A 12,507-nucleotide genomic window follows, 5' to 3' on the forward strand; every position below is an offset into this window, starting at 1 on the left:
CACCTTGTGGTGTCAGTCCGTTTTCTATAAGTTTTAAAGTTATAGATTTTCTTAAATGTGCCGGGATGATTATTGCACCCGGTACCGTGTCGTCGGGATCCTGCTGAGTCGCATTTACTGCACCCCCAGTGGCTCCGTTTTCTCCTGGCATTGTAAAAATGCAAGGTTTGCAGAGTTGGTCTCCAAGGAGACAAAGATGAGGTGCACAATATTTTGGAACACTGTATCCTTCAACGTTGAATAAAGCAGAGCTTTCCATAGGAATCTCTTCCTACTAAGGTCGGGCGGATTTTAACCTTTCACCCACTCCAGACGTCTATTGGAGTATTTACGGGAGAAAGGGGTCTGTGTGAAATATGCACGACTGAGTTACTCTAACGTCTTGCGTTAGTTTATCGCCTTACCAAACGTTTGGGCCCCATGTAGTGTAGTTCCTAGTTTCCCACTAGGCCCTGCGCATTGGAATAACATAAATAGTAGTATCGACGTAGAAGTGCGGATCTTCCAGGCCTCTACTGACTATGCTAAACTTAATTGGGTTTGTTACCAACTAGCTCAGAGGCCACTGGAAACTTTCTTCTCTGCATAGGAAGTGATCAGCTTCCCTGGCACAGACAAGAAGGGATTCAGTTTTCCAACAACCGTGCAACATGACAACTTTGCTCCTCAGATCAAGAGTCAATCTCCAGGGTCGTGTGAAACAATAGACAGGTATTTCACTCAGTCAGGTTAGTGCAGTTTACTTTCACGATATGTAGAGACTAGAGAGACGGGCGTTTGTCAATAAAGGGTTAACATTTATTGAACAGTCTTTCTTCTCGTACAAGAGAAATGTATTGCCACAATTGCAAGACTTGTTATGATAAAAAGTACGTACAGTAAGATAAGTATTGCAAGATAATACTGTAAAAGCATTGATATGGTTTCTTAGCCATACAATGGTTTAAAAGTAATAAAACATATATACATTCATATATACATTAGGCTAAAATACTCAACTGGTGCTTCTAACTACGCCTACCCCAGTGTGCCTGACCTAAGCCTAACACGTGGAAGGGGAGTAAGTAAGTAGCTTTAAGTTAAGTTGGTTTTGCCAAGGTTTGCTTCAAGAATTCTCTTCTAAGGGTTTAGTCAACACTATACCTCTGAATAGAATGATGGAGGTCTGGTATCTCCTTCAGGGGGTCTCGGTATTCCAGTCACCCGCGAAGGCAGACTAGAAACGCTGGAGCTGGATTTCTCTGCAGGAGAAAGGCAGCGTCTCTCTTCAGCGCGTCGAGGAGGAGGAGGGGGACAGCGTCCGCGGGCAGTTGGCATCTGCTGGGCTTCTCCGCAGAGGGACGGCTGTTCAGCTCCTAAGCTCACCACACCATCGTTCGCGCTTTAGCAGCGATAATGGTATCAGTAGCTTCACCACCAACAGGACATCAGTAGCATCAGCGTACTGCATGCAGCATACAACAGCAATGGGACACCAGCAATTGCTTAAGGCAACGTTGGTAGTATTTATACCTGACAGGTGCCTGGTTTGACGCAAGTTTGCTGGACATAAGACGTCAATTAAAGATGTCACTAGGAAGTGATAGCTATCAGTTGCCCATTAGAGTTCCATTACTAATCAAAACACAGCAAGTGGGGATTTCCAGGTTTGCTGAGTTTTTATCTTGTTGAAGAACTCGGAGTGTTAATCTAGGAATATCAGATAGTGACTGCTGCTCTGTCATTGCACTAATTGGTTGCAAAGGAAGTGGCAGAGAACTATTCTGGAATGTGGCTCTGTTCGTGTGAGGCCAGAGATGACTTTCTGAATATCGTACTTGAACGGTTATGCCAATATAGGGAATAAATGGATTTATAGCCGAATAGGGGCATAAGGTCACAGTATCGATCAGGAACCTAGATAAACACGCAACAAGCCTTTAGAAGACCCAGATGAAATTCTTTGTAGATGGCTCATGTATAAGGGAAAATGCTGGACAGTTAAGGGGGGGGGCCTTTGCTGTCTGCACAATTCATGGAATAATCGAAGCTGCCTGCTTAGGAGTACATTCCGCTCAGGTGGCTGAGATAGTTGCTTTGACGCGTGCCTGTTTGGCAGCCAACAAGATTCGAGTCACCATATACACAGACAGCAGATATGGGTTTGGCGTGGTTCATGACTTCGGTCAGTTATGGTCTCAAAGGGGCTACATGACATCATCAGGTTCCCCTATCAGGAATGGAGAATTTGTCAGGTTACTGCTGGAGGCACTGCAGGGACCAGCAGAAATTGCAGTGGTGAAATGCACAGCACATAGCAAGGGTGCTGATTTTGTGTCCCTGGGTAACAGATATGCCGATGAGGTAGCACGTTATTGTGCCGAACAAGCTTACTCCTTCACGGACCAGGTTGTTGAGGGAATACACAGAGGGACCGAGTTAAACATGGTACTTGAAGTGGCTGATACTTGGGATGAATTGAGGAAGGTGCAGGAACAAGCGTCAGATTTTGAGAAAAGAGTGTGGGTGACTTCTGGCTGTACCAAGGGGGATCTGGATTTGTGGATTTCGGCAGAAGGGAGAGCGGTGTTGCCGAATGAACTGGTGAGCCAGATAGCTCGCCAGATACATGGCTCTGTACACTTGGGAAGAGATGCTATGATACGAGTGTTTAGGCAGACTTGGTATAACTCAAAGTTCAGAACGGCTGCGGAAGCCGTGTCAGTGGTGTGTTACGTGTCAACAGATGAATGTTGGGAAGAGGACACCAGTTACGTTGAGTCATGTGGGAAGGTCTGGAGGGCCTTTCAACAGAATGCAATTGGATTTTATTGAGATGCCTAAGTGTAACAGCCTCAGATATGTCTTGGTAAGTGTATGTGTGTTCTCCAGGTGGGTCGAGGCATATCCCACTCGCAGGTGCGATACACTCACAGTAGCTAAATTGTTGTTGAGGGAGTTAGTACCTAGATTCGGGGTCCCGACCTCTTTGGAATCGGACAGAGGAACACATTTCAACAGTGAAGTTGTGAAGATGCTCTGTTCGGCATTGAACATTGATCAGAGATTGCATTGTAGCTATCGGCCAGAGGCTTCTGGCATAGTGGAGCAAATAAATGGAACGCTCAAGGCACGAATGGCGAAAGTGTGTTCTTCCACATCCCTGAAATGGCCAGATGCTTTACCCTTGGTGTTAATGAGCATGCGTAGCACACCAGACAGGAGAACAGGACTTTCGCCTCATGAGGTGCTGATGGGAAGAGCTATGAGGTTACCATCTGTCCCCTCAGCGGCCTTGCTGAATATCACAGATGATCTGATTCTTGATTACTGCAAAGGATTATCTGACGTCATCCATTCTGTGTCCCTTCAGGTGCAGACGGCAGAAATCCCAACTTCTAGAGACATCTGTCACGACCTGTGTCCCGGAGACTGGGTGCTAGTACGGAAGCACGTGAGGAAGAGCTGCTTGGACGTCCGCTGACAAGGGCCGTTCCAAGTCATCCTGGTGACGAAAACTGACGTGAAGTGTGGTGGATTGCCAAATTGGATACATGCTTCGCACACCCGAAGAGTTCCAGCGCCCCTGGAAGAAACCGCTCCTCTCGTAGAAGAAAATCCAGCTGTGGAGGAAGATCCACAAGAGGGGACGAGTCATGCTGTGGGGGTGTCTGAAGAAGCTGGTAACTCATCCGACCGAGCTGAGGGAGATCACACCGACAGTGACACTGAAACTGCTACTGAATGGGAAAGCTGCTGTGTGGGTGATCCCAACTCTGGAGAAGCTGAAGGTCAAGATGAGCAAGTTGTGCCAAGAAGGAACAGAGGAGTAAAGGGCACCAAGGCAAGTTGGCCTGAAAGGCGGAAGAGGTTGAATGTGAGGCTGACATCCGAAAAAGATCTTGCGCCTGTATCTGAAGAATCAGACCCGGAAACAGGAGACCAAGAGTCAGAGGAAAAGGGTCCGAGGAGATCAAGGAGAGTGAGAGTACCTTGCAGAAGATACGCCACTCCGGAGTGGACCTACCTTTTGACAAATGCCAGGTGTACTGAGATCTGGGAGGGTGAGGTCAGTGCTGGTGACCGATACGGCCCGAACTATAAATTGGAAGTGATACTGTTGGTGCCTGGACTGGAAATTGAAGGCTTACTGACAATCACTGTTCCTAATCCCCCTTTCCTAAGCAAGATAAGTGATTTGATCTTAAACAGATTGACTTTTCCTACATTTGGCCCTGAAATACCTGCCTATGATGCAAAAGTCCTTCATATGGAACTTTTAGACTACGTACCCTGTGCACTTGGAGAGAACCTGATCATTGATGCGCAGTAAAGACTTTGTAAATAGCTATAGAAGATACTTAGAGCCGAGTGGAAGAAGAAGAAACTCGGGTACATCCCTTAGAGGACGGAGAAGTGTGGCTCAGGGGTTAGAGGCGGCAGACCCGGAAGCTGAGATCGGCCCTGGACCAGGGTTCAATTCCCCGCCTCGGCGGGTCTTGGGCTAAAAATTCCACGGACTCGATAATTCTCGCTCCGGTGCCTTCTCGACTCATGGGTTCACACTCTGCGACTCTGGGCAATAGCTTGCTTAATCTCCACAACGGCCCCTCGCGGCGGGATGCCTGGCTTTCACCTTGTGGATACCCTGCTGGGATATCTCACAGGGGAATACCAGGACGGGTTCCCTAAGCAAGCGCCGGGAAACCCACTGCGGGTAGCTGTGCGCTATATAAGCTCAAATACATTTACATACATTTACAGGGTCACCTGAACACGAAATGGACAATGAAAATTAGAAAGGGGATCTCTGCTTCTAGGTGTGGTTCGAGGAAATTCATAAAGCCAAGCAAGAGACTTTCTATTGCCAAGACTTTGTGTTGCTGCTAGAATCGAATCACACTGTCTGAGACCATGGAGGCTGGAAACCTGACTTGTAGGGCAAAATGTATTATAGGTACACTATTAGGGTTAGTGATTTTCTTCATATTTGTTGTAGTTTTAGTTTCTTATTTAGCACCACAAGAGCAGGAAGTGGAGGTCAAGGGAACACCTACACCTACCACTCCTAGCCACAAGGAGGTAAACATAGGAGCCGAGAAAGCTTTGCTAGCTGAAGAAAGCTGTAGATTACATGCTGATTTGTCCAAAGGAAACTTTGGGAAGAACGCTTATGCTAAATTGCTGTATGAGTATATTGATGCGATGGATGCGAAAGATTGTTGTGTATGCAATTGCCAGCTTCAGTAGACGAGGGTATTAGATACCATCACCTGCCATTAACGTATGTAATTTCATGTAGCTTGCTGCTTAGCATATTTTATGGGAGATCACATTTTGAATATTTCTTTTCGAATTATGATGCTGTGTTACCAGAAGTCCCAAACTATAAGCATTTGAACAAGTGGGATTATTATAAGTCGGAGGATAGACTTGGATATTTTTTCATTCCAACGAAAACCATAGATACCTCATATAAACATCGACACAACTTGACCTGCTCATTGACAGAGGTAGAGAAGAAGTTTGTGGAGCAGGTTGAGGATAGATATCAAAAACAGAAGCAGTTACAGACGTCAGGTCAGGATAAGGTAGATTGGACGGATGAAGAGCTTGGACACAAGTCAAAGGGAAGTTATGGTCCGATAGCCTTAGACGTTGTACAGAAGGGAAAGTTGTGTTTACATAGGCCAAAGACAGACTACGAAAATGTGTATGTGGGTGAGACAACTTGTGAACACACTTCAAATTAGAGTATTATACCAAAGACTTTCTGAAGAGTGTGGTGCAAGTGATTCCTACGGTGTATTTCGTTTGTGGAAGAAATGCATACGTGAGATTGCCGGATAAATGGTATGGGACATGTTACTTGGCAATTATCTTTCCCAAGATATAACACACCGAGGATTTTGCTCAAGTTGAGGGTGGCAAGTTGACAAGGGTGAAGAGAGGAGAAAGTGCTGCTGCAATAGTGGGAGATGTGTTTGGAGATGCCATACCAATGCTGGGAGTGATTCTAAATGATGTAAAGATACGAAGATTAGCAACAGTGGTGGATGAATTGTCGATGAGTACGGCAAAATCACTGGTGTTGATTCATGGCGAGATGTCGATACGGGCGATGGTTTTACAAAACCGCCTTGCCTTAGACTTCCTTTTAGCGAAAGAGGGCGGAGTCTGTAAACTTTTGAAGGTCCAGGAATGTTGCCCGTATATTCCGGACAATTCTAAAGATCTGAAGAAATATATACGCAACATTACTGCTATCCACTATGAGATTAATGATTTGACACAAGAAAACACATGGGAAAAGGTTGGCAAGGGTCTTGGAGGTGTTGGAAACTGGTTTGCAAACCTGGGTAGGAGTTTTCTTGAATACATTTTGGAGCCTCTCCTCATCATAGTAGCCTGTGTGGTTGGAATATGTGGTTTGTTGAGATTGTACAAATGCTATAGGTCCAATAGGTTGGATAGAACAGTGAGGGGACAGGCACAGAGAATGGAGGAGTTGCAGGACAATCAATATCAGAGTTTAAGAGCTTTGGAAATGCTCAGGCGAGGAAATGTTGCAACAAGTGCTGTTTAAAATCGGTCCCTACCCTAAGGAATGTGGGATGGTGGTGATGACACAGGTCATCAAAGGGGGGACTGAGAGAGCGCAAAACTGTGTTAGAATTTGTAGGGGTGCATCATATCCACAAGTAATCCGCACCCGCATATAAAGAGGCTTATAATCATGTTTAAGTGTGACACATAGCTATGAACTCATGTACCAGAATTTTCCATAGCTGCAACATAATGTGTTTTGTAATACTAATGCCATGTAATCTAGAAATGTATTTGTGAAAGAAATGCTAGTTTAGTTAAAGTGCATTTAAAGAAGCATCATGTATTTCGATGCATGTTTAGTAATTCATTGTTGTATTCATGTAACGACATAGAAGTGTTTAGTTGGGAAATGTATTCTTTTCTTTTTGCTATAATGATGTATGCCTAACGAGTAAAACTGTTTGCCAAAATTTAGGGGGTGACATCTCGAAACGTACTGAGGCCCAGGTGGGGATAACGGATTGTGTAGGCAGAGTTAGGAATGTGTCTGCTAACTTTAAATCATGGAACTGCCTTTTTTCCTAGAAGGTTGCCTTAAAGAATTAATTGCAAGTAGCATGTTGTTGCGAACCGATTTATGTGCGTTCCTTTGCAGGTGCAAGGTTAGCCGAAGATAGTAAAGAAGGGCCCATTGTATATGAGAGTTAGAATGATAGTTACAGACCCGGAGGAGTGGTTGTGGAATTTTAGGGAAGCAACTTCAAGCGGAGACGACTGTGGGACCCAAGGCCGTTTATCAACGAACGAGGATGAAGACATCAAGGAGAAGACCCTTTGAAAACTAACACTCCGAGAGGGGCGTCCCTTGGGGCGTGTCAACCGAATTGTGGGTTTCATATTAGGGACAGCACCCCGGGAGGAGAGCAGAGTAGAAGCGCACAAGGGCAAAGAAAGATGCAGGGTAGGCAGAGAGCTGCTGTGCGAGATGAACTCAAGAGGCTAAGTCCGAACTAAGTGAGTGTACTTCTTTGGAAGTCACCACGGCTGACACCTTTGTTAGGAGAGAATCCGGCTGTAGGGATGACACTTAGAGTAGTGTAGGGATAGGCTTATCCTGATGTATTTCTTCTTTTCTTCCATGTCTACCAGGACCCAGATCATAGCAATTCTTGCAAGCTTAGTGGTCTTGGAAATTATATTAGTGTTGTTTCTCAGTCGCTTGAGACTTTTCCGTAGGATTATGTTTGTATTAGTACCTGTGTATTTGCTGAACCTTTTACTGAGGTGTTTATATACACAATTGCTTTTGGCTTTATAATACATTTTCAAACTTGACCTTTTGTCAGTGGTTCTTTGGGGAAAGAGATGGAAGTGATCTGAATTGATTTGTTGAAAAAGATTGCCTTCTACACTCTATGACCGGTACAAATGTCTAATCGACCTGTGATGGGATTCTAGAGATCTATTTCAAATTCTACATTAAGTTTCCCGCCTTTCCACTACTACACACTTGTCATTGTATATTCAATTGTATTCGCTGTCAAGCTGCATATAAATATTGCACCTGTATCCTGTGCTTGGCCTTGAGTCCACCATTGGGATTTGGGGGGCAATCGACCTTGGTATTTGTGCCCCCCCCCCAGGGTTTTTGGCAGATGAGACAGCCTGGGTTGCATTTAGGCTGGTTGTGTTGGGCTGGTAGGGGTGGGTTGGCTGCAATATAACCGTCCATTTCCTAGCACTAGGCACCATATTGGGTTAAGTGACACAGTGGCCAGTGCTTGGATGGAAGAAATTTACCCACCCACGCACCCTACTTCTAGGAAGGGATTCCCTGTTAATTCATGGCCGTAGGTAGTTTTTATTGGGCACAGGCATGTAGGGGAACATTCTTTGTAATTGTTGCTTAGAGCAGGTGCAAGGTGGTTGGCAGTTTAAATTGCCATGTTACCAGATTAAGATTATTGTTGTGAACATTGGTGAATCAGGACAGTGCTGGTGTGGCATTAAAGTTAAACCTGAAGGAAGTAAGAAATTAAAAGTTAAGGTTTAGGATACTACGATATTTAGATGTAGGTTAAAGTATTAAAGCAGTAAAGGCCAAACGTATCATAATTGAATAGAATGTACAAAGTTGCATGATAAAAGATGCAAGGGGAGAGGGATTGTTAAGAGATGGGGTAATGACTAAGGTGGTTTGTTGTCTAGTGAGGTTTAGTTTTGTAAGGCTAAGGCCTAGGGAGAAATTTGTGATCAGTACCTCTTTTTCAGTTAAGCAGCCTTTTTCATAAACTATTAGATGCAAGCCAGTGGGTGGGGCGTCTCTTTGGATGCTTCAGTTTGTTAGCAAGCCAATTGCCAAGCAACTGTTAAAAGAATGGTTGGTTTTGTGACTGGTTGCTTCAGTGCAGACATTTAGGTGATTTTCCGACGCTTTTTGATGTTTAATGATTGGTGCAACATTTTGTTGGACAATAACCAACAAACCTGTGGTTATAGCCTAGGTGTACTTAACCCAGATTTCTCTGCAGAAGCACTGGTTAATGATGGCAGGCAAATGTCAAAACAGCTGTTAACTGTATCTCAGGCTATTCTTGTTGTAATGGCCTTTCGTTTAAAAGGCAATTGGAGTGGAAAGTAGTGTCCAATAAAAAGTGCAGAGTGACTGTGTGATTCAATGGAATACTTATTAAACATTATTGCTTTGTGGGAGTGCCCACAATTTTGTTTTGTAACTTGGCTATCACTTGTTTCAGTGCAGACCTACGTATATGGGCACCACATTGCAGGTGTTCCTTTTGGGCATCTGGAATTGCATTTAAGTTGCATTTTGATTGTAATGCTACTAAGTAAAATGTTTAAAATGTATTCTGTTTCAGATATTTTTGAAGTTCACGCTCCCTCAAAACCCACATAAAGAGCTACATTCAACCTCCAACATGGCGTGTTGGAAGAGTAAATCAGACTAAATTGTCAATTTGTTTCCATTTTGTTTTCTGAATTTACCATGAACTATTGAAGCTTTCATATGAATTTTGAAGATTTCCAGATTTTGATCTTAAATTGGGTAGTGTCACCTGGGAATAGGATGCTTTCATGGGTTCTGCGGTATGGTGGTGTCCTCTATTTTCTCTTATTTTCTTGCGACTTGTGTCTAAGTGGCTTCCTGGACACACTTAGCCTTCCGACAGCACGGCAACAATTGACTTACCAAGCCCGCGGAGGAGGCAAAGAGCTCAGAATCTTTAGACATCTTTTTAAATCTATGCAAAGTCCTGCTAATGCAAATGTGGCATTAGAGTTATGAATTATGTTTGAAATAGTCTTCTGCACAGTGGGCTATTGAGCTTGGTGCTGAGAATTGTGTTGCCCACTGTTGCAAGTTTGTCAGTAGGCTGGGATTGTTCAGCATTTCTTTGCTATGGCATCTACACACCAAGCACAGATAAACGAAAATTGTGAATTAAAGACCACAGTGCATGTCTTTGGATGCAGGGTAAAATTCTTTGCATGTTAAGCATGCTTGATGAAGCCTTTCGCCAATCTTAGGAGCAAATGACTATCTGTTTGCTGTCTTGTGAGAGATTCCAAGAAGAGCCTTTTCTCTTAAAAGGCACTGATGCCATGAGTTCCAATGTTATGTTGGTCGTACCCCTCGACTTTGTCTAATTTTCTCTGATTAATAAATTTGTACTCAAATCTGCAAGCGACTGAAAGCATCTAGTAAATATTCCCGCAAGTTTGTTCGACATCCAAAGAATATTTATTCCATTTACAGGGTTTATGTTCCTACGTCTGGCCTCATTTTTCTACACATTATGTAAACTGTTGTTGCTGTATGCAGTAATAATTATCCATAGCGTTTCATGTGAACGTAGTAAACCCAATTTGTTAACTGTTTAAGTTCAACATTATTTTGTTTGTTACATTTCAACTGAGTTTTTAAAAATAAAAGCTAATTTGCCGAATTACCATTGTACATTGTGCAGATGATAAAAATCCACATTTGAATGACTAAGTTTCTAATATGGGTTTTTGTTTTTTCTTTTACATGGGTTTGTGGTTTGAAAGAGCCACGGATTTCCTGAACACAGATGAGCTAGAATCTGATCACAACTTAATAGGTCTTGTTGAACATTTTTATGATACATCAGTGGTAAGTTATTGAGCATCTGGAAATATTATGTTCAGTGCGAATGCACAAATGTTACTTTGTGTTGTTGGTGTAGTGATGGTTTTTACCTAGTTTGCGGGTGCACCATAGCAGCAATCAGAACTGTTTAATTCTGTCCTGCTTCCTTCACATTCAAGGGTACTTAACAAAATAGGGAACTAGAGCAATGTGCACTCATTGCGAGATTTGGAATTTAAAAGAAATGTACATTCATAGTTAAATAATGGAAACTAATAAATTATATGGCTATGTATTTATTCACATGCAAAAACAGTTGATGGACAGAATGCAGAACAATGTCATACATTCACACCAGTACAGAGATCTGGGCCTAAAACCATAGTTTTTTGCACTCCACACCACCCCAGTTCAGACATGGCCATATGCAAATCAGCCTTGACCCTGTGCCTCATGGGAACAGTCCAGCCCGAACTGCCAAGCCATGTCTTTCCTGGACCGGAATGAAGCATCCTAGGACCGTTTTCTGGCTGTCGGCCTTCTTCAGCCAGGATAGCTTGACTCCAGTGGTGTGGAGAGCATGGGCCTCACGTCTGTATTTATTCAGGTTTATTGACTGTAGGCATTCTACAACAGGCTCCAGCTGGTGTTTCATAAATCCGTAAGCTTACATTTGGTATTTGAATAATTGTGCCCCAATGGCTCTTGAAAGTTGGGGCCTAAAGCCCAAAACATCTACTGATAACTGGTCCTGGAGCGGGAATCAGTTAACAATTTTAAAAGTTTCTTGCTATACTATTTAGCGGGCTAATTTCGGTTCTCCTGCAATAGTTCGGTAGACCTTTGCCATTGTTTTAGGAAAGATCAGAAGTAATACATCACATAAATTATAATCACAGTTCCAATTCTAATTTCAGTCAATATTGAGAGTTTGGTATTTGTTAAAATGTTTTTAATTTAACACTTTTTAGTAAGTTAGCTTTGTTAGAGCACAAGTAAACCCTTAAACCTAGTCATTAGAATTGTATTATAAATCAATATTCACTCAATAGGCAATGAATAAATAGCAATTAGCGCATTAAGCACGTTCCATTAAGGAAAAGGATTACAATTCTATGAATCGAGAGAGAATGGTTTCAGGCGGGACCCATAAAGAAATCCAGTTCGAGAAAGAGTGAGAGTTCATGCATAAAGCTTAAACATGTAAAGCAGGTCAATGAAAAAAACAAAAAAGGCATAACTTCCCATAAAGAGAGGTTCACGAAGATCAATAGAGTGAGTAACATGGTAAAAGAATCACAATAGCAAGTCAGGGTAAAGAAGTGGTAACTTACCCTAGGAACAGGCACCATTACAGACAGCACATTCTGAAGCTTGCAAGATGATGCTTCCCTCTACTCCAGTCAGCTTAAGGTGTTCTTCTGGGAACAGGATCACTCCTCTTCTCACAGAAAGCAATGTTAATTTTGCAACTTTGTTGTATAAATTCTAAAAACTTCTGGGTCATTTTCTCATTCAAGACGGCTTTCCCATGTATTACACTACATGTCTAATCTTCAAAATATCAAGTTTTAGGCTTTGCTAACAATGATCTATGTAGAACTCAAAATATCTGTATTGGCAAAAAAAGAGTAAAAACCAATCATTAGAATGAACAAGTGAGTTAAAAAGGTCACGTTCACGTTTAAATGCTGTATTTTTATGATGTTTTACTTCATTAAATGGTAAATAAGCATGGGCGAATTTTTGCGAATCTCGCGTTCGCGAATTTTGCGGATTTGCGAATTCGCAATCCGCAAAATCCGCGAATTCTCGCGAATTTGCGGATTTTTTTTTGTGTTCGCAAG

General features: G+C 42.8%; 1 protein-coding gene across 1 annotated transcript in view; it reads left to right on the top strand.

The window, feature by feature from the left end:
- The window catches only part of SYCP2L (synaptonemal complex protein 2 like), a 1,791,741-nt gene that overhangs the window by 216,412 nt on the left and 1,562,822 nt on the right, over nucleotides 1-12,507 (top strand). Inside the window, exon 4 of the mRNA XM_086966882.1 lies at nucleotides 10,580-10,684. Coding sequence (XP_086823008.1) covers nucleotides 10,580-10,684 — 105 coding nt within the window. The remainder of the gene's footprint in view (nucleotides 1-10,579; nucleotides 10,685-12,507) is intronic.

The sequence above is a fragment of the Lissotriton vulgaris genome, chromosome 4_1, assembly GCF_964263255.1.
Source record: "Lissotriton vulgaris chromosome 4_1, aLisVul1.2, whole genome shotgun sequence".
Lineage (NCBI taxonomy): Eukaryota > Metazoa > Chordata > Amphibia > Caudata > Salamandridae > Lissotriton > Lissotriton vulgaris.